The sequence below is a fragment of the Lytechinus variegatus genome, chromosome 10 (genome assembly GCF_018143015.1).
Source record: "Lytechinus variegatus isolate NC3 chromosome 10, Lvar_3.0, whole genome shotgun sequence".
NCBI classification, from domain to species: domain Eukaryota; kingdom Metazoa; phylum Echinodermata; class Echinoidea; order Temnopleuroida; family Toxopneustidae; genus Lytechinus; species Lytechinus variegatus.
In genome coordinates, this window is record NC_054749.1 from 28,726,100 (window position 1) to 28,752,788 (window position 26,689).

General features: G+C 34.3%; 3 protein-coding genes across 3 annotated transcripts in view; 2 read left to right on the top strand and 1 right to left on the bottom strand.

Annotated features, from left to right (window-relative positions):
* Positions 1-791: 791 nt before the first annotated feature.
* Positions 792-14,826, top strand: LOC121422444 (cilia- and flagella-associated protein 52-like). The gene is made up of 13 exons (XM_041617487.1): positions 792-1,016; positions 3,296-3,498; positions 4,657-4,922; positions 5,414-5,513; positions 6,781-7,004; positions 7,859-7,922; positions 8,391-8,506; positions 9,342-9,514; positions 9,946-10,088; positions 10,789-10,940; positions 11,793-11,895; positions 12,358-12,492; positions 13,310-14,826. Exons 1-13 carry the CDS (start codon positions 917-919, stop codon positions 13,454-13,456), a joined length of 1,926 nt encoding a protein of 641 aa, XP_041473421.1. The 5' UTR covers positions 792-916; the 3' UTR covers positions 13,457-14,826.
* An 871-nt stretch (positions 14,827-15,697) lies between these two features.
* On the bottom strand, positions 15,698-22,610 carry LOC121422882 (autophagy protein 12-like). Its single transcript, XM_041618112.1, has 4 exons — positions 22,438-22,610; positions 19,294-19,430; positions 18,812-18,874; positions 15,698-17,961 (listed from the first exon to the last, which is right to left on the bottom strand). The coding sequence occupies exons 1-4, from the start codon at positions 22,556-22,558 to the stop codon at positions 17,902-17,904; spliced, it is 381 nt and encodes a 126-aa protein (XP_041474046.1). The 5' UTR covers positions 22,559-22,610; the 3' UTR covers positions 15,698-17,901.
* A 52-nt stretch (positions 22,611-22,662) lies between these two features.
* Positions 22,663-26,689, top strand: part of LOC121422302 (cytoplasmic phosphatidylinositol transfer protein 1-like) — a 76,755-nt gene continuing 72,728 nt past the window's right edge. Inside the window, exon 1 of the mRNA XM_041617246.1 lies at positions 22,663-22,809. Within this exon, the coding sequence (XP_041473180.1) occupies positions 22,762-22,809 (48 nt within the window). The 5' untranslated portion in view covers positions 22,663-22,761. The remainder of the gene's footprint in view (positions 22,810-26,689) is intronic.

Below are 26,689 nucleotides of genomic sequence, written 5' to 3' on the forward strand. Positions count from 1 at the left end.
GCCTTATGAGATATATTCGTGTCGTTATGCACTGCCTATGTTAATTGGAGTACATCGAATAGAAATACCAACCTGTAATTAATTATTATCAAACTTTCTTGATAAAACAGGAATGAATTATAATTCAATTAACACTTACCCATAAATAAAATCAATATTTCTAATCATCTTCACAAGGCAATTCTATCTATCTATCTATCTATCTATCTTTATATCTTTATTTAATAATTTATTTATTTATACATTTATGTATTTATATATTTATTCAACCTTTATTATTTTTCATTTTGTTTTAAATTATCCCAAGTAGGCCTATATCTGCTATTAATTCGAAAGAGAAGTACGGTTAATATTTACATGTATTTGTAAAATTTGAATATTAGCGTTGAGCTGATATTGCCCCGAATTACTGTTTTAAAAATTCGTTGCCTCCAATCATTACCAATAGCATTCAATCACATAAATACCCTACGGCATATAAACTCTTCTTATAGGACTAGATAGGAGGTGGGGAGAAAGACATGAAAAATGAGCCCGGAAAATGAGCAAGGATGGAACGTGCCCGGAACGTGATATTACCTGATGATGTCAAAATCTATTACAAAATTTGATTCTCATTGGTCATAGGTAAAATGTCCAATCGCTTGATTTGCAGTGATATTTCTAAAATTTTGGCCTATAAGCCCCCTTTATGCCCAAGTCCCCTCAAAGTTTCTAGAAGTTCCACATGGACGCTCCGGTACAAGAAGTTTAAAGTTTAGTGAATAGCGCCATCTACGACAGTGTGAGTGGACTAGACTAGCTATAATCGATGTCATAGCAACTGGTTGCACGATTCGTTTGAATAGATTTAACTTGTGACGAAAATCTCGAGTAAAATTCCACATTTCGAATAATTGAAGAGAAGGAAATCATCATGGATGAAGTTATGAGTAATGGACAGCAGAGGGGGACGCCGCAGAAGCAAGAAGATGATGATTATTGCCTTAAATTGATAGAAACAATTGGTTTCAATGGTAAGTCGCGGTAGTAAAAAAAATGGAGCGGAGGCAGTCACAGTTCCAGTGCCCAGTGGATCTGCACTGATCCAAAGACCTTAAGTTCTACGTTACTTACTGCATTCTTAACCCAGGGAGCGGGCCGGAACCCGGGCAGGACTCGTCCGTGTTAGTCTTGAGCCTGGACGCAATGATGATGACTTTTAAAATCCTGTCATATAGTTCTTCATCATTGACGTCTTGAAGTAAACAAAAATGGATTTCCCTAGCCCTAGGTCCTACGAAATCCATCTTTTCAAATTTCATAATAATTAATAGAATCGCGTGAATTACATTTATTAAACACCTTCCTACGCCTAATGCATAGGAAGGTTTTAAAAAATGTTAGTTATAGATGTAAAAAAATAAAGGTTTCTTACCGAACTGATGCCGCGTAGACCCCTTGATCCACATGTAAACAACGGAAATAGCGTCGACCCTTGAACCAATTATGTATGACGTACTTCCGGCTAGCAATGCCATCTTGAAGAACAATTTAGGCCTATAGGCCCTAGATAAAAATTATTATTTCACAAATACTAAAATTTATTACGTAATTATAAATGTTAGTATTATACCAATTATTTAAAAGTCATCATAATTGCGTCCTCAAGACTAGTCCATGTAATATTACGCCGATCAATACTCTCCAAAATGGGGTAGAATGGGGTCGCAATACTCTAGAAGCACTCCAAAATAACGGAAAAAAATTATGGATTTTCCTCGCCTCGATTATATGGATGAAGGTCTATTGCGATATCGTGACACAGAGAATCCTGCACAAACTGGATCCTCAAAAAATAGAAAAGTTCTGTGTCGTTCGTTCTCTTTTCACAATTGGAAACAAAATGGCCGATTGCTACTGAGAATGAACGCGACATAGAGGTCTAACTTTTCCTTTTTTAGAGGGTCCAATTTGTGCCTCGATGTCAGGATTCTGTGTTGCAATAGACCTTCATCCATATTGGCATATAATAGAAGTAAGCTAGTTCATAATTTATTTTTTCCCTTTTATTTGGAGTGCTATTGCAACCCCATTTTGCCTCATTTTGGAGAGTAATTGATCTGTGTAATATTACACAGACGAGTCCTGGGCTCCGGCCCGCCCCAGGACTAGTCTGGATTACTGTATCCTGTGTCCATTCTGAATAGAAATGCACGTTCACTGATTAAGCACAAGGACTGAACAGACTAAAGAAGCTCTGCCGCTGTGTACGCTAATCGCTAGCTTTATTCAAGTTAGAGCTCAGCAGCATTCGGCTGTATTCTGAGGCCATTTCAATTTTATTAAATATGAAACTGGTCTAGTTGTGGTACTATTAGGTCGTTCGTGCAGGCTCCACTTCACTACCGCTACACTACGCTCCACCTACCTAGCCAGGCGGCTTCTAGAGAGTAAAAATTATTTACTAACGTAAGGTTACTCTTAATGAAGCCAGGTATTCCTATCCATTTATGTGTGTGTAGGCCGCCCAAACCTGAAACTTTCGCCCGAGATTTCTACTTTCCTTCTAAAAGATCTAGCCCTAAATCATGTACATGGAATGCAACTTCATTTCCGACATTTCTGTGCCATCGATTTTATTTTTAAACAAGAATTCATTAAAAAAATGAGAAAAATATCATGAAAAGACGGAAGAGACTTGCCCGATGCCAACGCTACGCACGCGTCTGTAACGTTGGCGAAGAACAATAGGAAACAAGATGGCGGCGTAAACAACTTTTTGTATTGTAAGAATATTAGTTTTAATTGTTTTTAAAGATCATGATGTTGCATGAATTTTATATTGCACCCCCCATAAAATCCCACCTTTGTCACTTGGAGTATCAGAGCAAGTTTTGGGTCTCGATGTTCGGGTAGGTGTAGCGTAGTGAAGTGGAGTGGAGCCTGCACGAACATCGCTTGAGTTAGCCCTAACGTAGATGGCAGGGTCTAATGACCCATCAGGGTTAGGGACAGGGCTTTTCGGACTTCGGAGATAACTTTCAAACAAAAGAGTCTAAATTCAGAAAGTTGGGGGGGGGGGTGGTCATGTCTTTGAAGTTATGATTACCATACAATACAATACCATACAATATGTTAGAAAGCATATTCAAATCATTAAAATTCTATTAACTTTTTGTATTCGTTGATGGATTTTTCTCAAACCTTCGGCAATATTTTTCATTATTTTTTCTGCTATTTTTACATCAAAGTTTTTGTCAGGGTGAACTTCCCCTTTAACAATAATGTAATTTTTGTTTCTTCTCATCTTCAGGGTCCAATCCAGGGAGCTTAATCTTCCATCCTGACAGGTCCCATATCGTCTATCCCCTTGGCAACACTGTTGTGATAGAGCCGATTGAAACTGGTGGTAAACAAGTGTTCCTGAAGGGTCACACTGATGCTGTGACGTGTGTAACTATCTCACGCAGCGGCAAATATATAGCATCTGGTCAGAGGACCCATATGGGTTTCAAGGTACACAATTGCACTCTTATGCTCGTCGCTCACAATACGATCCAATTTCAGGAAGAAAGAGATTGTAAAAGCATTTGTTAACAATCAAGAGTTCCAAATAGTGGTATGAATACTGAAATAAAAATTCCATTCTCTTTCAAGCATCCTTGCAAGAATAAAAAAAAATAAATAATTACTAAGCCCCAGTATGTTAGTTTCTACGGCAATTTTGCGATTTTTCAATACCATACACTTATTATTAATTTAAAAAAAAAATCAATTCCAAATTGTAATGATGTCATTATCAGCTGCAACTTGAAGCCATTTTGTACTTTACTTCAACCATAAGGCTTAATTTTTCTTCTTGGAACTTAAACATTTAATGCAAAATGCCATTTGTTCATAATTTTTTGTCCTGTTAGATTATATTAATGTGCTCTGGGGGGTGTTTCACAAAGATTTAAGTATGACTTAGAGTTGCACTTAAATACCTAGTTGCCTAGGGTATGAGAGGCTTGACTGCATTGGTCAGATCGTGTCATGAGGACGCGTACTGCTACGTAACTATCAATAATAATAATCCGCTTTTATATAGCGCTTAATCCATCGGAACGACGTTTCTAAGCGCTTTACAGATATATTATTACCCCGGTCATCGGATTCAATCAGTCATTCCCTCACACAATGTGTGCACATCCTCCACTCCCTGGGGAGTATCAATGAGATCGCGTGTTGTATTTCAGATACGCATTAGCATTTTAGTGCGACTTATGTCATACTTAAAATTTGTGAAACAACCCCCTGGACTTTACCCTGTTTATAAATCCCACTCGTTCCAATTTTTTCTGACTTATGATTTTCATTACAGATCGAGCATGCGATCTTAAACACATAGGAGTAATGCCGAAAATTTGTTTACAAATTAAGGCGCAGCATTGTATCATAAATTTGTGTGGTCTCACTATAAAATTTGCTATCATTGTTATAACTATACAGTCTATTCCAATATCAAATTTCCTATTTCCTGTTGAGCGAATATACGAAAAGGAAAAAGGTATTCGTATCTACATGTGAATTATGATCAGCAGTGAGCTATTTATACGCAGGTTGAGACATGAATATAGTTGCATGCAAAACTGCATATAAACTTTGTTGGATTTTTTAAAAAATTATTTTCAGGCCTTCATTCTTGTTTGGGACTATGCCCTGAAAAAGGAGTACTGTAAGCTAGACCTGCACAAGGTCAAAGTTCAAGACCTTGCCTTCTCACACAATGACCTCTACCTTATGTCACTGGGGGGTCAAGATGATGGCTGTATCGTCATCTGGGACATAAAGAAGAAAGATGCTGTGTGTGGATCAGAGGCCGCTTTGAAGAGCGCAGGGACAACATTCTGTGTTGCTGCAGCCAACAATAACGATAAGAAATTCTTCTCTGGTGGAGAGTGAGTATATTTATAACGTGTTTGTAATGTATGGTTGTGCATTACCAGTCTGAGTATATGGGACTAAAATAAGTGAAGCCTTTTGCCAAGTTGTCGATCACTTTGGAGAAAGCTCATGGTTTACATAATCCATCCTTTAAAAAGAAATCAAACAAAAGATGTCCACTAGAAAATTTTAAATTTTATGCTCTTCTATATCACAATCATACCAAAATACTTTGTGGGAAAAACCCCCAAATGATTACAGAACGCTTTTCTAATGGCCATCATACATGTATATACCAAAATTCTCAATACTTTTCTTTCATGAAAAGGTGTATGTTACAAGACTATCATAGTTCATATGGGTCTGTAGGATGGTATGCACTGTGGAAGTGAACTCTTGGACACAATTTCCCTTTAAATGAACAATTATTGAATTACAAATGAGAAATATAAAATGTGTGATTTGTAGATATCTAACACTTGTTCCTTTTGATATGACATTTCAGTGGTACACTGCGTGCGTGGGAACTTGATGTTGGGAATCGTAAGATCAGACCTACTGATGTAAATATGGGACTTCTCAAGAGAATCGTCAAGAAAATTGTGGTAAGTTTGGATTTAAGTGCAAATCTGAGAATGATATTGCGTGGCAGAAAGACGCTGCTGAAAACTGCTTATCTAATAAAAGAGAGCCAATGGAGTAAATTAGAGAGTCAAAAGGGGCCTAAGCTTTCGAGTAACGACATTCTGTACAAGAGATTTACACTGTGCACTTGCAAAATTGTATAAAAATAATGACCAAATTAAGTAAAAACTAAAGCCATATCAGGTAATTTAAATGAAAATTAAAGAACAAACAGTGCAAACTTTTGATCTACAATTACCTGAATGGTAATGATTACCGACATAAGTGTTAGTATTGCTTGTGATGAAGTGGTATTCGATATTAGTAGTACATGTAGTTAAATAATTGGGTACAGGTAATTATTTTACTGGTATACTATCTCACCCATTTGCTCCGAATTATATTTATATGCTACAAAAAGTGTCATTTTTACATTGGAGTGTACCAAACTTGTTTGAAATCCTTTTCCAAAGTGTGCTAATGTGGTTTGAGGATTGAAACTATTATCTGGGGCACTATCAAATTGGGCTTTATGCTCTTAATAAGGCATTACGTTATTGAAATATCATAATCTGTCAATATATTAATTCGTATTAAATGTTTTACACATAAAAGTTTTACTGTACTGTTGCTAAATAAGTTTTGAAGAGGGTACATCTAAAGTGGTGCTTGAAAGTTAGTGAACCCCACCAGAAAATGAACATATTTAAAGTGTTCAAGCTCTGCCATGTTTCAGATATTTAATTGTGAAGCCAGGTGATAGGATATGACATTCATTAAAGTTTGTGAATTGTGGGGTTGCAGAACATTGGTAAAATGCATGTCAAGTTTATGTTTGCTTTTGTTCTATATTCATGTATTAACATGATTATTAGTTCAAATTTCAATATTTTTAGGGCAATTACTTTAGCACAGCACAAATTGAAAGGGTATCAAAATTTTCAAGGACAATAAAAGGGTCATTGAAGCTAGTCAATGGGTCATCCACAACGTTGCCCCTTCGTGGCCTAGGATTATTCCATTGTACATTCAAAGGGCACTTTGAAATTCAATTTCACAAAGTCAAACATTCCTGCTATGGCATAGTACAAGCAAGACTGCCAGAGAAGTTCTACCTGTTAAATTCAATAATTTGATTTTGTGAGACAACTGCAACAGACCTAAAAGCATTGCTGCCTCCAAATCTTACCGCCCCCCCCCCAAGAATTTTGTTTTTATAGATACATGTATTGGCTTTTATCTCTGCAGGTTGCGGCTGATGATAGTAGCTTCTACTGTGCCACTACCACTGGCGACATCTTGAGAATAACAATATCGAGTAATCTACTTGGCTCCTACTATCCCCAGAAGAACCTGTTTTGTAGGGGTGTTACATCCCTAGTCCTGATGCCGGAAGATAAATTTCTCATTGGCACCGGAGACGGTACGGTGGCCCTAGCTTGCTACTCTAAGGAGAAGTTTACAGTTTCAAAGTAAGTACTGTCCTACAGCAAGGATAATGGTTATAAAGCTGCTTGGAATAGATCATTTCTCTTTAGAGAATTGTGGATCATATTTATATTTTATTATTAATCAACTTAACCAGACTATACCCTAAGAAGAAGTTGATTTGAAAAATCAAACAAGCATAACACTGAAAAATTCATCAAAATCAATGTGAAATAAGAAAGTTGTGACATTTTAAAGTTTGGCTTAATTTCACAAATAGTTGTATGTATATCCTTGTCAGTATGCAAATGAGGGGACAGATGACATCAACCACTCTCTTATTTCTTTTGTATTTTGTTATATGAAGTATTTTATTATGTGAAACAACATTTATTCCTCCCTCAACATATGGAAATACCATTGTTTAAACATTTTGTGGTTCAATTAAGAGGATCCTTATTGTCAAATCTGTAAAAATTGAAATATTGTTTTATTCACACAGTAAAAAACAAAAGAAATAGTGAGTGAAGGACATCATCGTCCTCCTCATTTGCATGTCACTGAGTTGTGCATATTTTCTTGGGTGAATTTGACCTTAAAAGAATAACCATGGGATTAGTTTGTGTTGAAGATATTTCAATTTTCAAAATAAGTTTGAAATCAAGAGTCTTTATTTTGTTAGACCTTGATGTAATCATTGTCTGCTCCCTATTATTATCCACCTATCTGTGATTCTTGGAATATCTCTGGTATTCCATTCTGAGTCATCCAATATGATACAAATGTCTCACAGTCAACAGTTCTATATTGAATTGTTGAAGGCAAGAATGTCAGAGGTGCCCCACTTCTGTGTAAACGAGATTCATTAATTAGGACTTCATTCTCTTTATTGTTTCAGGCGAGTGAAGGTTTCCCAGGCAGGAGAAATTACTTCCATTACTCTGAGAGGAAAAGGGCATCAGGTAAATCTCTTGATTGTTTTCAGTACATTGTGTCAGATATTATGTTCACAACCATTCAACCTGTATAAGCCCAGAAAGGTGGGATATATATATGTATATCTAATATGCCTATTTTCAGGGCCATAGCAGGGAACCTGGAAGCATAACTCCATCTTAAAGTCCTGTGCAAGCTCACACACCAGTCGCAGAAATTGACCCTTTTTCATAATACCTATAATTGTGATATCTTTCTATTTGTAATGATTTTTGTAGAAAATCTTAAATTTAATTGGGTATTGAGCAATGTTGCCATGGTAGTTTGAATTGATGTCAGAGTCTGATTTGATTTAAGTTTTAGGAAATGTTGGTCAAATTTGCTTGTAGCAGAGGTACAAATTTTGACAGCCCATATGGTACTGAATATCCATCAAGTTTTACCTCAGTGTTCGGGGCTACAATGTATGTTGAATTCTCTGACCTATCTTACAGTTCTACGTCTCGACATCCAATTCACATATCTATCGATTTACCATGGCGGAGTTCGACAAGTATGTATTGACCAAGACCTGTCACCATTGTAAGGTCAATGACATCAACTTTCCAAAGTAAGTCAATTGTTATAAACCATATTCCTTTAATATACCATTTCACAAATTTGCTTCAGTTATCTTTGCAATATTTTCCTAAACTGCCTAATCTTTTTTTATCAAATTCATATGCAATTTCAATTAGCTATTTTAAATTATGAATTAATATCAATTTGAGAAGCATTTTAGAAGTGATAATAAATTTCTTTAAACCAGATATTACATGTAGATCATTCAATGATATTCTAATTCTGTGCAATATCAATCTCTAACCAATTCCAGTATATGAATACTCCTTTTTAGATATTGCAATATTCATTTCTTTGATGTATGCCTCTATTTCATTTGGTATTCATTACTTAACCATTGTATTGTAACTATTGCAATTAGTCTCTAAACTGCTTGTGTGGGTATATTCAGTAAAATCCTTGGATTATATTAGATTAATTGTTATAATGAAATCAGTTTAAAAATATTTATTTTGTATTGTTCCAACAAACCTAAATTAGGCTTTATGAATTGATGCACATTGTAGCATACCTCTCATATATGGAAACCCAATTATTTCTCTTTATGCTATATTAAATTATTATAATGAAATTAGTTTTAAAATGTTGTTTTGTTCCAACAAACCTAAATGAGGCTTTATGAATTGATGCACATTGTAGCATACCTCTCATATATGAAAACCCAATTCTTTCTCTTTATGCTATAGTAAATTAATTATTATAATGAAATTAGTTTAAAAATGTTGCTTTGTTTTGTTCCAACAAACCTAAATGAGGCTTTATGAATTGATGCACATTGTAGCATACCTCTCATATATGGAAACCCAATTCTTTCTCTGTATCAGTAATTGCTCTGAGCTCTTTGTGACAAGTGCTGGCTCTGACATAAGGGTCTGGAATATCAAGAAGAATACTTCTGAGAAGAAACCCCAAACTGAAGAAGTGTTGCGTATTGAAGTACCTAACAAGACATGTAATGCTGTCTGTGTCATGCCAGACGGAGGAAGCATCATTTCAGGTAAGATCCATTTGCTGTTATGTATTAAGTCTTGAGGCTTTTTCTGATGACTTCATTCATTAGATAGAAGATATTTATATTTCATTGTTATTCATTACTTTTTTTTGTCTGTGTGTTTATTGTATTATAGATAGATAGTGAAAATGGAATATTAAAATTGGTAAGCATAAATAAGCTAAGCTTAGTAAGCTATATATTTGAAGTTGCCAAGAAAAAAAAACAAGCATGTGGGACTGTGTATTTATTGACTGATCTGGGCAGGAGTGTCATGCTGATTTGTCTAATTTCTCATTAAATATCATGTGACACAGGTTTTTTATTCATCCACACAAACTAGTTGTGATTTTATTGGATTCTTTTCAATCTATTACAAGATTTTGAACATAACTGACATTCAAGTTTGATGTCACTTCTTGTCATTTCTATCGCAGGCTGGGATGACAACAAGATCCGTGCTTTCAAACCACAGACTGGCAAATTGTGCTACGAGATTGCCGATGCTCATAACAGAGTAACGGCTCTGACGGTTACCAGTGATAGCAGGCGCATCATCAGTGGAGGAGGAGGTGGTCAGGTAAAAACATGTTTGAATACTGAACATTCTGAGCATTTTACAATCCTTGTGCCCTTTACATTTCTCTTCTTCCTCTGTATCAATTCTTCTTAGTCCTTTCTAGGTCTTCTCTGATTGGCAATTAACAATAGTATACCAGAGCTCCCAAGTAGTACTGATTTTCCATATTTAGTACTGAAAAATGAGAATACTGATGGTTTCATGCAAAATACCGATTTCTCAAGTTTCATTTTTATGTGTTGTCCTATGGTATTTCTTTGAAAATACTGATTTCCTCGCCAAAATACTGATTTTAAGCTTTAAAAATACTGAAATGTTCTTGTTCAGGTTGGCAGCTCCGGTATACTGTAAAGTTCCATGCTTTACTCCTGCATTGAATTCTTTAATACCAGAATATTTAAATTAGGCTATGTGGGTATTTCTCTAGAAGCTATGCAATTGCTGTACAATATCCTCATTGCTTTTCTTGTGATAGGTGCGTTGCGCACATGAGATATTGTGACTGATCTCTGACAGACTTTTTTTCTTATTAAAATTTTTAGTTTAAATAATATATTTTGTGCTCCCTGAGACTCTTATACCACTGAGACTCATATCCCACTGAATTTTATTTCTCATGTGATAGGTGTGCAATGAGATATTTGAGTATTTTGAAAATAATTTTCTGACTGATATTGTTTTTGTGTTTCTATTTTGATAGGTGCGCATATGGAACATTGGAGACAAGAAGCAGGAACTGATTCGCACCCTGAAAGAGCACAAGGGTGTTGTATCCTTTCTGCGCGTCAACTCTACGAACACAGAGTGTGTGAGTGCCAGCGGAGACGGAAGCTGTGTCATCTGGGATCTACAGTAAGTCCAGAATGGGGAAGGTGGGGGGGGGTTCCACAAAGAGTTAAGTGTGACTTAGTGTCATGCGAAAATGGCAACGTGCACTCGGTATCTAAGGCATAACTTCATTGATGACTACACAGAAGTGCACTCCTCTGAGCTTGATTTGATGGCAATGTGGTAATGCATTTTATATCGCATGCAACTATTTGTGAAGCACCCATCTGGTTGAACAAATCAAGCTCAAATTGCGCATCTCACAGTCCTTGCATGAAAGTTGCACCCTTATTGGAAATTCACTTGCATGCCTTCATTTTCAGAGATTGGTCAATAACAGTATCCTCAATACACTGCATTAGTCGACATGTTTCTCTCCTATTCTATTGGCCTCCATTAAACACTTGATCTCACTGCTATTTCTACTACTAGTTCAACTGCTTAATCCTTATTTTTTCCCCTTCCACTTGTGATTCATTGTTCATTTAAATATAACTTTAATTTTCAATTCTCACATATGGCCTGTGCTATCTAGGAAAAAAAATATGTTGCACAGCAAGGAAAACTAGACCTCTTGTGATGTTGATGTTGCTTGCATTGTGCAATGTACAAATTACTGTAAACCAGCAGCATCTGGCTATAAATGTTTACAAGGAAAGATTGAATCAAGCCCAGTGATCAATATGATAACATAAATCAGCAGAGTTAAAAACTTCACAGCATTGGTAAACTGTAAAAACTGTAACAGTACTGCTTCATTATAAACAAGCGTAAATGTGTCCAAACTCAAAGCCAAAAATAATAATAGAACTTCTCAAAAACTGATCAATAGCTTCATTTACCCTATAATGTATATTTGCTCCTTTTACATTACAGGAAATTTGTGCGTGCCCAAGTAGTGTTTGATAACACTCAGTTCACATGTGTGACATACAGTCGAGGAGAAGGCCAGATTATTACATCTGGTACAGATAGAAAGGTAAGAGAGAAGAATCTATATTCACTTTAAAATGAGTAGCCTATGGTGAATGGGCTTTTTCTGCCGTATTGCCTGAAATAATTTATATCATTATTAATAATTATAATTATTATTATTATTAGAGAATTTCAAATCTAAACTGAATTCTTATGTTTCCTATTAAACATTGTCAGTACTTGGCACGATGGTACATGGCACTCATCCAAAGTGCTTTATTCATTATATTTTGGTGTGGGCCTCAGAAAAGAATATTTCTGGATAGATAGGCACTATATAAATGCATATGATGATGATGGTGGTGATGATGATGATAATGATGGTAATGGTGGTGGTGATGATGAAGATGATGACGATTATTATCATTATTATTGTTGTGGTTTTGTTGATGAAAATGATGCGAAGAGAGAAAAAAAAAGCTTGATATCACTAACCTCCCTACCCTATACATGGACTTGCTTTCAGATTGCCTATTGGAATTGTCCAGATGGAAGTGAGATCCGTGAGATGGAAGGATCTCAGACTGGCGCTATCAACACCATGGACATTTCACCAGATGGAAGGCACTTCGTGACTGGTGGCGATGATGAACTAATCAGGGTAAAAAGAACTTTGACATTTCATCATGTTAGGAATAAATTGTCACATGCATATAAAGTGAAAAATGCTCTTTTCATAATCTTGATTCTGATTAAAAAGCTATTGTTTTTCCATTATCAAGTAGCATTTGTCCTCAAGATTGCAGAATGGAATGGAAATGATCAGATTTAATCTAGGAATCACAGGTTCTGGTATTAATTTACTGCTGGGGTAAATGTGTTATTTTTGGTTGAATCTCATGAAAAACATTTGACCAATCAACATCAGACCTTAATTTTTCAAGATAATGTTGAATTCCCAAGTCCTTATTCAGTTAAACTTGGATATAATAATCAAAAATTATATGAATAAATTCTAAGGTCACTTTATGAAGGTCAAAGATCATTTCAAATTGTTCATTATTTTAAAAGCTTTTAATAAAAATATATCTAGTGAATGTGTTTCCTAGTTAAGCTCAAAGGTCATTTGAGGTCAAGGCTCCATCAGCATATAAATATATTTGATATTTCATAGTCATGTCACCAAGTTGAGGCTGCTGCTATAATGAATTACATAATGCAGGTCAGGCTGCTAGGGGGTTCCACTTGTTATATAAGTAGAATAAAATATAAAATGATTATTGAAGAAATGATCTCTATCAAACATTTTCAAGCAGCATTTTCTTAAAATATAATATGTAATATCTGGTAAAAATGCAGATGAATGCTGTCTGCACAGGGCAAGATACACAAGGTAGAAGTTTGTGTATTTTGCACTTGAGCATTTTAATTTATCATGGCACACACTCATGCAATTATTTCCCCCATATTTTCTTCAGGTATGGGATTTCAACGAAGGCGTTGTAACCAAGATTGGTACCGGACACTGCAGTGAAATCACCCGTCTGCGCATCTGCCCTAACCAGAAGTTCATCATCAGTGTCAGCAAAGATGGGGCCATCTTCCGCTGGAAGTACCCTGTTTAAGCCTTTCACTTTAGACTGAAGATAGAAGATCAAATTTGATCTAGTTGATGATAGTGTTGAACATATTCAAAGTGTGAATATGAATTGAAATGGTCAACTTATATGTTGGAGAATTGAAAGTGATTATAAAAAAAAGACAACGAAACATCCCCCACCTCTCTCCGGGGCCCCTCTCACCCTGCCAGATTACAAAAACTGCAAGTTTAGAGATAGTAGGAAAGAATCTGTTTGTTTTTCAATTTGTCAAATAGCAATGATTAAAAACAAAACACAGTTTGAGAGGATGACCTTTGTGATACAATTACCAAGAAAGCTTAATTCTCTAAGGATCGTCTTAGTCTGTTCCACTCCCTGCAAGGCATTGTACTAGCTTGTTGGCTTTTTCTTAAAATTTGATGTAGAAAGTACACAAAGTGGACTGTATTATTTGTATACCTAGAGAGATTCTAATAAACTATTTGAATTTGACACCCATTACTGGTCATATCAAACCTCCAAGTACAATTAATGAAAATTTAATTTCAATCTTTGTTTGAAACCTTGATGAATTTAGAGTAAAACTTCATGAAATGCAATTATGATTGCTACGAAACCTTGTTAAGAGACACATGAGAGGGGGCAATGTAATGATCCGTCCAGTCATCAATTTATTTTTGAATAGCCTTGATGGCATGCCTGATTCTCACCTTGATTTGATCTTGTTATTTTGACATTATTACACAATGCTGTCCAGTTGATTTAAATGATATATAATTATAACATTCTTATTTTTTTGTTGTCGAGGATATAACAATATCAGTGTTATATTTCTTCTAAGCATATGCTGAAGATTTAACTTTTCCAAAAGGTATGTTTTGTATGACTAGCAAAAAGAATTTATTTGAAGATTGATGTTTGTCTAAAAAGAGAATATTTTATTGACATAATTGCATTTATTTACAAAGATGATATCATTCCTAGACATTTTAATTTTATTACTCTATGATATTGTTAAATAACAGATATTCAGTGGAAAGTATATGTCATAATGTGGAGAAAATAACTTTACTACTATTGCACATAAAAAACCAGTCCTTGTGTATTCAACTTGATAGTATCTGTATGTATACTTTTGTATGATATTTCAAAGGCATTCTGAATGTACCATAAATTTTTGTTTTGTTTAATTTCATTGAAGAAAAACGTATATGAAATGAATGTGTATTGACACCAGCACATTCTATTAATTACTTACATGTATATTTACCAGATGCTTTTAAGTTTTGTGTGAACTTGTGTAACTTAGAATACTTATGATATGTTTGTAAAATAATGAAGTGCACATATTATAACAGATTTAATAAACGAAAAAAAAAACTTTGGTTAATGGACCTGAATTTGATTAGTTGTGCTCTTATTACTATATGTAGATTTGTTTTCACTTTTCAATTTGTATTTTTTTTAGATTCACCTTGGGAATGTTAACAACCCTCCCCCCCTTCCCTGACACACTCAACCCTACAAAGACTGGGCCATTTTGGAGGTATCGAGGAGGGGGGGGGGGGGATGATGCCCACCACTTCTGATCTCCACCAATGTTAGTGCGATCACGCTGAAATCTGATACACACATTTTTTACAACATAAACTACAAGCCTAGATTTTAAAAAATTAAAAAATAATCAAATACTATGAATAAAATAGGCAAAATTATTTGTGAAAATTATCACCAATAAGTAGATTTGAATAGAAAGGGAGCAATTAAAAATATATTGATTGAAATTTCATCAAAGTCAGATATAAAATATGAAAATTATGAAATTTCAAATTTTTTGCTTATTTTCATTAAAAAAACCCAACATTTTTTCAATGAATGTTACAAAAATGTAAAATTTCTACTTCCAAAACAATTCAGTATAGTGTGTAACAAAAATTGATGCCAGTTTATATCTGATATCTTCTCTTTCTATGGAATAGACTATCTTAACAGGCAAATTCAAGAGAAATGGGGAACAAAAATATTACCAGGGGGGTGTTGCACAAAGAGTTAAGTATGACTTGAACGCACACTTAAAATTGCCTGCCAAATAAAAGACAACACTGCATTGGTCAAATCATGCTACTGGGTACTATACGATTTTGCATTAAATATCATGTGCGCATCGGCACTTAACCTAATTTCAAGTCGCAAAATTAACTCTGTGAAACAGCCTCGTTACAGAATACACCTAAATGATATAAACTAACAAGTAATTGTTATATGATAAGTGCTTTATTTTCATTGAAGATATACATGGAACATTTCAGCAAATTAGAAAATGGTCCAATATAATTTCCATGATCAAATTATGTGCAATGCAAGAGCATTAACACAAGAAATTCTGCATAAGTCAACTTACTCCAAATAAAATAACCTACAGTGAAAGTTAAAGCATTTTTTCATACAAAAATTAAAGCAAAGCATACTATTATCTTTTTTTTTTAGTAGAAATCGTCCAAATGCTTCCAAGACATTTGATTTTGGTAGTCCAACATGTACAAATAATTAACTGCATTTACAATGGTCCACTTTTGTATGATGTATATCCCAATCTATAAACAATTACTAGTAAATCCAACATGGTCTTGCATGTACTTTTTCTCTAAAACAAGAGTCCCCATTTTTTAAGTTTTCTAAAATTCAAATTCTTTGTTCTAAGAGCTAGATACTATTTTTTTGTTGACATGGACCAAATTATAGATGGGAAAATCAAAGGAAATGCAAGTTTTAAATGTATGCAGATGGAAGCTTGAAAACAAATGAACAAATTTTATTTAATTTTTCCACTAGTGCATGTTTTATTGTATTTCACTATGATTTTTTCATGTTTTTCAAGATTCAACTTTGAGGGACCTGAAAATGGTGTTTTCCATGGATTTTTTCAGTATTAAGAAATCAACATTGACCAGGGCCCTGTAACACCAAGGATAGCGATCAAGCACTAATATGAAAGAACAGTTCTGATTAGTTCCTAGTCAGTCTAATGAGCAAAATAAGATCTTGATAGGCCATTTTATTTAGCAATTAATTGCTAACCTTTGTGTTACGGGGCTCAGAATATAAAAGAGCATCTCGCTCTTTTCATTGATAACTTACTTGTACCACTGACACCATGCATGGCTGAATAGAGTTTTGGAAGACAAAGTCCATACAAGGTATTATATTTTTACTTAATTTTTGGTAAAATGGGTGAAGCAAATGGAGATCAGTCGGTAAGAAAAAACAACCTTTTCAGCCAGGCATTTATTAAAATTACCCTATAAAATTGCTATTTGACAGTTCCAAACTGATCATATCCACTGACAAGAAAATCACTTGGCTAAGCCATCTGTAAAAATTTCATCTAAGCCCTAATTGACAAAACTTGAAAAACAAATGCAATTTGTATCTAATGTCTTTAACATTCAACTAGTCGAGTCATGAATGGTGTAAGGGTCATACCAGAAGAGTATCATTAACACATGAGGGGTTAAGCTGTCATATTTTTGGTAAATTTGAAATAAAATATTCAACTATTTGAATATTATACCTCAAAGATTTGATTGCCTGTTTTTAAGTATGCATAGCATAGGGGTGACAAATCTGCAAGCTGTATGGAATGTTATATCAAAAGGTAGGATACTGTCCTTAATATTTTCTGTAATTATCTCTCAATAGCTTAGAGTTATTCTTAGCAACATTTTTGTATAAACTTGATGGATATGAGGCATAACAACTTGCGCAAAGAGAAAAACACTGTTGTTTGTCAATATAGAGTGTGTACCAAAATTTCTTAAAAAACAAAATTATAGGGCCAAATAATTGTCTAGAGTTGCAGAATGAGGAAGAGAATGATCATGTCAATGAACATAGCTAATGACATCATAATGAAGCCATTTAATGACATGGGTTGGCTGTGCAACATTTATTAAAACTTCTAATACATGTTTTTTAGCTAACATTTTACAAATGGAGTTATTTGTTTCACCATGTAAAGATCAATATAAAACCTTTGTCCATCATACTTGAACATGTCAATTTATACAAAATTGACACAAATTTAGAAATCCATGAATCATAGTAATTTGTATATTAATATATTTGTTGTTGATTAATATTACTCATCTTATCTTAAAGCATTAAAGAAACATCCACATACCCAGAAAATAATGACTGTACCCAGACCTTCCCAACAAATTATTCAATACACTGTCCTGCATGCCAGAAACTTTCCAAATGTGATATTTCAATACATTTCCAGACAAAACCAATGTATCCACGTCATACGTTCTTCGTTGCATGAAGATATACGAGTCTGAGTGCAAAAATACCTATCAAGCAAAATGGAACATAACTGAAAATTTCTGAGTTGAGAGTAACTTGAGTATTGGATGAAATTTCTACATAACATTGTAGTTTCTTGGTATCGAGGAAATATGAGACGAGTATCAGCCCCATGCCTCACTGGTGCAGTAGTGCAGTATAAGCTTGCCATCGCTACCATAGCACTGTATTAAAGAAGAAAACAAAACAGAATCATATTAAGACAGGACCAGAGGAGAAATAATCCCAAATGAAGAAGAAACCAAGAAGTGAGAAGGGAAAGAGCAGTTTCAATATTGCCTTACATTGGCCTTTTCGAAAACCTTGACATTTTTTTCCCCTATCTATTTTTTAAGCAAAATTTGAATTGTGGTTTATTTGCAGATTCATCTATCCTATCCTGCGACATACTTCTCTCTTTTTCCCATCTTGATTCACATAGTTTGCTGTTGTTGTTATCATTTACAATGTATGAAAAGATAAAGATCTACCTATCAAGTAAATAAAAAGCATGGTTGGCAAATTTCCTGACCAAAGTTATACTTCCCAGTCAATTAGGCAGAAAATGCAAATCTCTTCCTTTGATTTTCTACACAACAGCCCCAAATCATAAAGTGGATGTATTCCAAATAATGACAGACACAGAAAATATGCCAACTCTTGAGCAAAATGAAAAAAAAAAACAAAAAAATGGAATTAAAATTGGCAAGTATTCCACACATATTTCACTAAAATTCAAGTAACAACATAAAAAGCTTATTCAGATAACAGCAACAGATTTATGATATAATCAGTAATGTTTCATTGCATATACAGTGTTCTTCAATGAAGTTAGACCTTGATGGGGTTATATGTTTGAAAGGGCCTTTATGCTAATTAATGCCTTTCTGCCACTGACATAATGGGTTCTATATTTGATGGAGTCTTTACACTAATGTCTTTCTGCCAGGGACACAATGGGGTTCCATGGTGGGTAATTCTGCTAATCCCTTTCTGACAGGAAAACAAGTCAATGTATCACATTCATGTGCTAACCTCAAAGAGATTCCTTATTTCTTGATCTGGTGCTGGTGCAAATGCTTGATTGACATACAGAAACTGAAAAATAAAAGTAAGATGTTACAGGATTTAAAATGCAAAATATGTTTTAAATTATAACATCAGAAATTTAATCGAAAGGGCCATAATCCAAACATGCTTTATTAATTTTATATTTTGTTCATATTGTTCCTTTGGGATGTCCTGTGTCCCAAAAGTTAATTCAATACAAAAATCTTGTTTCAATGTTCAATATAGTAGTAATAGTTTAAAAAAAAAAAAAACAAAGACATAACCTAAAGTCATTTCACACACATATTATATTATATATTATAAGTTACTGAACAGGAGCACCATGTGATATAGTATAGTGGTGATAACATAACATCAATAACTTATTGTAAACTTGAATGGGGTAGGCAGCTTCATGGTATTGTAATATAAAGACAAGAGTAAATCAATAGAATCAGGTTACTTACTAGTGATTGTGACGAGTCAAATCTAAGATATTTATGGATGAAATCGATGACCCATGCAACCTTCTTGTTGGGATCAACAGCCCACTTCTTCTTCTTCATGATGGGAGCACTTCCTGTTGCCTTTAGCAGAATATCAACTGCAATGATAATAAAAACTAAAACATTGATTAAAGATTGCTAAAAAGAAAAATATGAGAGCCATCCTTTCATTTTGCATTGGCCATTAAACTGAAACCTACATCAATTTTTTTTTTTAAATGTATCTTTTAGTATTAGTATTTATATGCTTCAAATGACATACAATATTCATAGATATTTTAAACGTCATGAGAAGTCATTTTGTGCATTTGGATTAGTCACTCAAACTGCCACACAGTAACATTAAAGTGTCATGATGAATAGCTTTCAATTCCCTTATAAAAATGACTACCTCAACCAATGTATCAAAAGTAAACAATAGTATGATCTGCTACATTATTTTACCCCATGCACAGCTCAGCTATGCCTATAGGCACCTAAGATATAAAAAGGTTGTTTTTTTCTAGCCTGCCTTTTATTGATGTTCAGAATACATTTTCTGTGAATTGCATGTCGTGCAATCTCTGAGAGAGTGATGTGGACTGTGAACTTTCATCTGCACTTGCTCAGAATGTATGATCTACTGTATGAACTAGTGGAGAATGCCCAGATTTCATCCCAATCCCAGATGGGATAACAACACTTGATTTAACCAAAATAAAAACAAACACACACAAAACAAAACAAAAAGACAAAACAAATTATTCAAAGTAAAGTAAGCAAAGCCAAAAAAGACAGTCTGAGAGAAATTGAGATTCTCTCTCTGTTGTATTCTTCCTCCAGCACCGCTGGGAGGGCCGTAATTCTAGGAAAACTGAATTGCAGTGAAATTAACAACTACTCAGTTGGGTTTTCGCACCGCTGGGAGGGTCGCAATTCTAGAAAAACTGAATTGCAGTGAAATTAACAACTACTCAGTAGGTTTTGGCGAGTTGTGTGAAGGTTATGTAAGAAGTAAAGAATAAGAGTATGCAGCTATGTTTTTGTGCTACTGCTGATACATCCAGGAGGTAGAGTTTGAAAAAAAAAGCAAATAAGCTAAAACCATACAAAAGTTTTAGTGTAATTCTGATATTTGACCATGCAGTGTTCCACTTTACCCCATACCATGTTCCAACTTACCCTACACATGGGGAATGTTGGAACACTTGAGATGGTCTTGTTCAAGATGGAATTTTTTTCAGTAACCATCACAGAGTTAAAGAATTTTATGGGTACATTTGTAGCCCGTACATAATGCTTAAATATTCAATTTTCACACTTCATCCACTAATACAGGTAGATAGGGGGCAGTATTCTGAAAGCACAATTAGTGCTCAATAGCATTTTGGTATTCTGAAAAGTCACTTAAGTGTGCCTTTCCTTATTTGCAAGTTGCAATAGTATGCATTATGACTGCGCAAAGACTTAATTGAGTAGTTACAAGAGTTTTGGTATTCTGAAGTCTCATAGCGTTCAATTAGCGGACTTTCCAATGGGTAAAGATAATGGTGATAAAAGGTCCATTAATTTCTTGCTAATGGTAGCTTTCATTTCTTATAAAGGGACAGATTTCTTCTGCAATCAGTACATAATCAAATGTATTTTTTGTATTATTAAAGTCTGACCTGTCTTATCCAGCCTCCCCTTATCCGGAACTCTCTAAATCTCAGCAAGTGTGTGCTTCCGGATATTATCCGGAAGCACACACTTGCTGAGATTTTTTTTCTCAATTCATTCTAGTACGTGGGGAAAAGAGATCTTCACTTTGATTACATATATTTTCCAATATAGTCTACCTATATATATCGATATGCTCGATGTATACCTCAATCATTTAAGCACGTAAATTATCCAAGAGTTTTGGCCATTGATCGATTTCATTTACCGCCTATAATTTGCACCGACACTGCAGTGAATACTGTCTGTACACCCACTACAATAGATTACATGTAGCTACCACCGTTGGGGAGGCAGCTGTGTGTATTTGATACTGGGTCTCCCAGATCAGGATAAATCCCTTATCCGGATTGGTGCTGGTCCCAATGTGTCCGGATATGAGTGGTCTGACTGTATGTTATTTTGTTATATATTTTGTGAAGTATGAAAATAAATTTGATTCACTTCAGTTTACTACTGTGACTAAAAATGAAGGAGTATTGAAGAGAAATGAGGAGAAAGATATACAAAGGGAAAATAAGAAAGGAAAAAAGGTAGAAACAAAGAATATAGAAACAAGAGAAAAAAAGAAACAGACATTGTGTGCATGCATACAGAAATCATTTATTTTCTTTTATTAGAAGCATGATACAGTATTATTTTTTGCACGTTTGACAATTAAGAAACTACCACATCATGGTGTAGGTGCGGCAATATTCAGGATGAATCAATCTTTGTTTCCGCGTTCCAACAATAAAAAAGCAAGAATACATGTAGTATTTAAATGATTATTCTCTCATAGAATAAAATAATAATTATTCATAATCACGTATTAAATTTTAATATTTGTTAAATAACAATTTTTATCAATATATCGTTCTTCAAAAGAAGAAAAACAGCATTTTGTAACATCGCTAATCAAAGGTAGATCATAACGAAGCGGTTCAAGGGTCAGACATACATGTATGTGTTGCATTTGCTTTGTTGACAAACAGATCAAGGGATCTACACGAGATCGGTCTGGTAAGAAATCTTCAATTTTTCGCCTTTTCATTAACCAATTTTGGAAACCTTCATATGCTGATTAGGCATATGAAACTGGAGGTGTAAAAATAAATAAAATAAAAAACATGATTTTTAAGTTATGGGTATGGATTTCCAAGGGAAATCCATGATTTCCATCTGTGTTTTGATGTGTCTTTTATACAGTCCGTATATGGCAGGCAGTTCAAGGTTCCATGATGAAGAAGTAGATCTATATGTCAAAATATTAAAAAATATCATCATGGAGTCCTCAAGCCGTCAAGGCTAAGTCTAGAATACTATTTATGTACCCCCCCCCCCCCCGTCTCAAAACTAGTTTAACTAACGAGAATATGAACGTATGGGACCACACAATGAAAAAAATATAGTTAGTTACCAACTTACCCTTGTCAGTTTTCTTCTTTACCACTTCTCCTTCCTTATTTTGTTTACTAATCTGGTCATTCTGTATTCCAGGATCAGCTGATTCATCTCCACCTCCAACGCTTCCTTGTGCTTCTGCCATTTTTAATATTTCAAGACGTAGACGGCATAAAGTTGCCGATGCTCCATATCCAGCACCACGTACCACGTACCAAGCTCGATAATATCGCAATCGATAGTTCGAGTTGATCAAAGACGTCGTCGGTTTCGTCTTGAAAGCTGCGACTTCCGCTCAAAAAAGTGACAATTTCTCTGATTTTTCAAGCTGCACATGGAATAACAACGATGCTCATCAAGGAATACCGTATATGCATGCCTCTGAGCGTGGAAGAGGTGAGTTTCAAAACTTTTGAAATCAGCGAAGTTGGTTTTCGAAGTAGATTTGTGGGGCGGTTTTAAACGTTTTCGTCATGATAGTCGCGAGCGGCGCGGTCCGTTGAATGAAGCCGGAACCTCTGGCGCAGGTGGATGTCGGTTTCCGCTCATAAATGCTGCAAGGCAAGGGAGCCAGGCCGGGATAGGGAGCTCGATCGACCGGGCCGGGCCCGTGCCTGGGATCATGGGGAGCTGCCAAATGGCATCATGCTGCAATCTTGATTTTAGTTTATGGTTTTCTTTATAGTCTGTACGTATACTGTATTCATGAACGTGTGGATGTTGAGATGGGTACCCCCGGGATATCCAATTCCAAATAATAGTTTACGAAAGTATAAGTTATAACCACAACACAATTTTGTTTGTAAAAATAAAATAAAATTTACAGTTATTAATATTATATCGGTACAGTCTTTTTTTTTATTCCAAACATTATAAATATATGGTAGTTTAACATTACTTTTAAAGTTTATGTTAAACTTAAAACTTGTTCTATGCATAAATTAGAGATAGAATTTATCCAAATATTAATAAAAGGGGTCTGAAAACGACAAATACGGTTTCAGATATGGATGGCCTGACGTGGTAGAATCTTTATCAATTAAATTATTTTACTATTTCAAAATGAATGGTTTTGTGGCATTTTACTAACAGTTTTTATTGTTTCTTTGTATTACAATTATCATTGAATGCATTATTCCACTTAATTTGTGATGTAATTTCAACCTCATACAAAGATATTTAAAAAGTCCACACAACCTGGGAACATAATTTTATTCTCTTTCAATCATTTCATATTTACAATGATAGAACAATTTATGTTTTACCACAAATCAATTAGCAAAGTAAAATAACAGCAAACAAGAAGTTTACATACAAGATGTATAAAGTGAAATTGACTTAGTGGTAGTGACTGCAGAATTAATATTTCAGAAGTTATAAATATTCATTTTTAATTAATGTTTTTCTTTATGTTTTGGGGGCCACTAAACTTAAATATCGGGCCATTAAAAAAATAATTTGAAGGTTTTGGTGACCCGAATGGGCCACCACCCAAAAAAGTTAATGTGGAACCTTGCCTGTCGGATGTAAAAATTACAGTGAGCACAACAAAATAATGAGATGTATAGTAGGAAAGTACATGGCTGGTATGAATAGGACTTTTTTGTCTAAAAATAGGATTTTTGGGGTGAAATAATAGGATTTTGGTCAAGTGTGGTTGGCAGTTATGGACACGTATAAAATAATGTGACCTCTACATGTAGGAGTTTGTGACAGCAACTGTAATCACCATAATGTAGAGAAGATGGTCACTAAATGTTGTAAACAATATTCTTTGAAGTCATACATGTACTTACAGATATACATGTACATGTAGATGCACTATTATTATGTTAATGTTGCTTACCGTATTTAGTAAACAATGTACTTTGTACTTCGTCTAACATTAGACAACGTTTATTTTTTTTGTACAAGATGAAACAAAGTTTCATGTTTTACATTGTAAAACATTGTATGTTGTACAATGTTTTACTTTGTACTTTGTCTTAATGTTGTTTATGATAGTAGTCATCTGCTCTAATCTCTTGATACCAGGCTGAAATTAAGAAAAATCAGACAAACTAAACACTGAAAATTTGATCAAAATCAGACAAAGAATAACAGAGTTATGGAATTTTAAAGATTTGCAATTATTCAGGTGAAACAGTTAGAACTAGGCATGTCTTCATGAATACTCAATGAGCAATTCAATTCGACATTTATTTCCAAAATAAAAAGCATTAATAAGATTTCAAAAATTTAACAATAATAATGGAGGTTGCAACTCTGTAAAGAAATGCTTGTGACGAGTGCACTGTGACATAAAAAACAATAAAGACATACTGATAAATACATTAAAAAAACTTATCCGTACTAGTACATTACATAACAAGGGAAACTGATGATATCATATCCAGTGATCATATCCAGTGATCATATCCCCACTTGTTCTTTTGTATGTTATTATATGAAATTAGGTTTATTCAAATATTTTCCTTCAAGAACCAAAAATATTGTAATACCAACTGATTAATTGCTTTAGATTTTCATTGCTGCAACTTATTTCATTACAAGGGATACATATTATCATTCATACATGTATGAAAAAATGAAACAATTATGATTTCATAAAATATAAGAAAAAGGGAAGTGTGGATGTGACATCAGCCCAATTAATATTCATGATAACGTACATGTATGTACAGGGTACAGGGTAACTGTTTTCACAATATTTTGCTGAACTTTGAAATGAAATTCCATTACTTTGTTATTTGTAATCAGATTTTGATGAGAATTTCAACATTTTGCTTTGTGAATTTCATTACTCTATTCATGGATATATTTATATCCTCAGCACCCATTTAACATTGAAATATTAACCAAGCTTTACAAGTTTTTGAAATGTCGTCATTTGTCTTCATCAATGTCCATAATCTAGAAAAGATATGGGCCATTTTTCATGAAACTTGGACATGAAAGGGTATCAAAATCATGTTTGAGTTTCAGGTCACATGATTAAGGTCAAATGTCTTTTTAGGATTTCAAGACTCAACAAACTTTGACCATTTTGGGGTCACTGTGAAATCTTAATCACGATCAAGATTTTGAATTTTTAAGATAATTTGCAAGTATAAATCCCTGTTCCATAGAACTTTCTTTATCATGTACATGTATCAGCAAATGGATAAATGTAGTTTCAGGTCACTGGGAAAAGGTCAATGGTCATCTTAGGTCAACAAACTTACAAAGGATTTTATTATCAAATTAATGTTTGGGAGTTTCCCCCCTCCTCTTTTTTTTTTTTTTTTAAGAATTATTCATCTTAAAAAATGTATGGTTGTTTTCAAAGTCAGCACTGCTGCTACATGTACGGTATATTGAATGGGGTTCAGTGTAATTATCCTTAAGAATTTCCTATCAGAGAAAGTGTACTTTTGTATGAGAATTTTTTTTTAAAGAAATTGACTGATCATTTACTGTACATAATACATGTACATAAAACTATGATGTCCTCTAGATGTATTGCATAAATAGTTTTAGTTCAAAATACATTATAAAGTCAGGGATCAAGTGGGTGATTCCAAGCAAACCGGACATTTTCTAAAAATTTGCTGTATTTCAAATCTTAATCAAAATTATCTGTTAAAACTCTATGGAAGTTCATACATGTATTAAATACAAAGGGGGATCATAATTAGCCTTGAAAAAAAAAATCTTATGCGTCTCCTTATACATGTAGGAGGTTCAGAACCATACCAAAAAATTGTATACATGGGACTACATACATTTTTTAAAACCAAATTTAACAGAAAACTATTGTTTTTTTTTAATTTTCAGGTGGTTAATACTCTAAAGGTCGAAACTTTACATCATATTGAAAGAATATTTTCAAATATAAGTTGCGGGAAAGGACAAAAAATGTCAAATTTTGTAAAGCGACTGACCGGTCCGAGATTTTACTTAATAATAATAATAATAATAATAGCCAATTTTTATAAAGCGCTTTTCCCAGAATGGCCCAAAGCGCGTTACAGCATATTATTACCCCGGTCATTGGATTCATTTCAATCAAGCACGAAAAGTGCACAATTTCCACTCCCTGGGGAGCATTCCTTGCATTCATCGCAGCCACATTATGGCGCTGGCAAAATCAAACATACAATATCTTTCGCATCCTACCGGGTACCCATTTAGCACCTGGGTCGAGAGTGGCAAAGTGTGGATTAACGTCTTGCCAAAGGACGCTAGACCGCGGTGGGATTCGAACACACGACCCTCTGTTTACAAGGCGAGAGTC

Bases quoted from the DNA above. Each gene is read 5' to 3' on its own strand.
- LOC121422882 (XM_041618112.1), bottom strand. From the start codon at position 22,558: ATGGCAGAAGCACAAGGAAGCGTTGGAGGTGGAGATGAATCAGCTGAT. The intron at 19,431-22,437 runs GTAAGTTGGTAA...TTATCATTGCAG, and splicing joins AAAGAAGAAAACTGACAAGG to TTGATATTCTGCTAAAGGCA. The intron at 18,875-19,293 runs GTAAGTAACCTG...TTTATTTTTCAG, and splicing joins TTGACTCGTCACAATCACTA to TTTCTGTATGTCAATCAAGC.
- LOC121422444 (XM_041617487.1), top strand. From the start codon at position 917: ATGGATGAAGTTATGAGTAATGGACAGCAGAGGGGGACGCCGCAGAAG. The intron at 3,499-4,656 runs GTACACAATTGC...AATTATTTTCAG, and splicing joins GGACCCATATGGGTTTCAAG to GCCTTCATTCTTGTTTGGGA. The intron at 7,923-8,390 runs GTAAATCTCTTG...CCTATCTTACAG, and splicing joins TGAGAGGAAAAGGGCATCAG to TTCTACGTCTCGACATCCAA.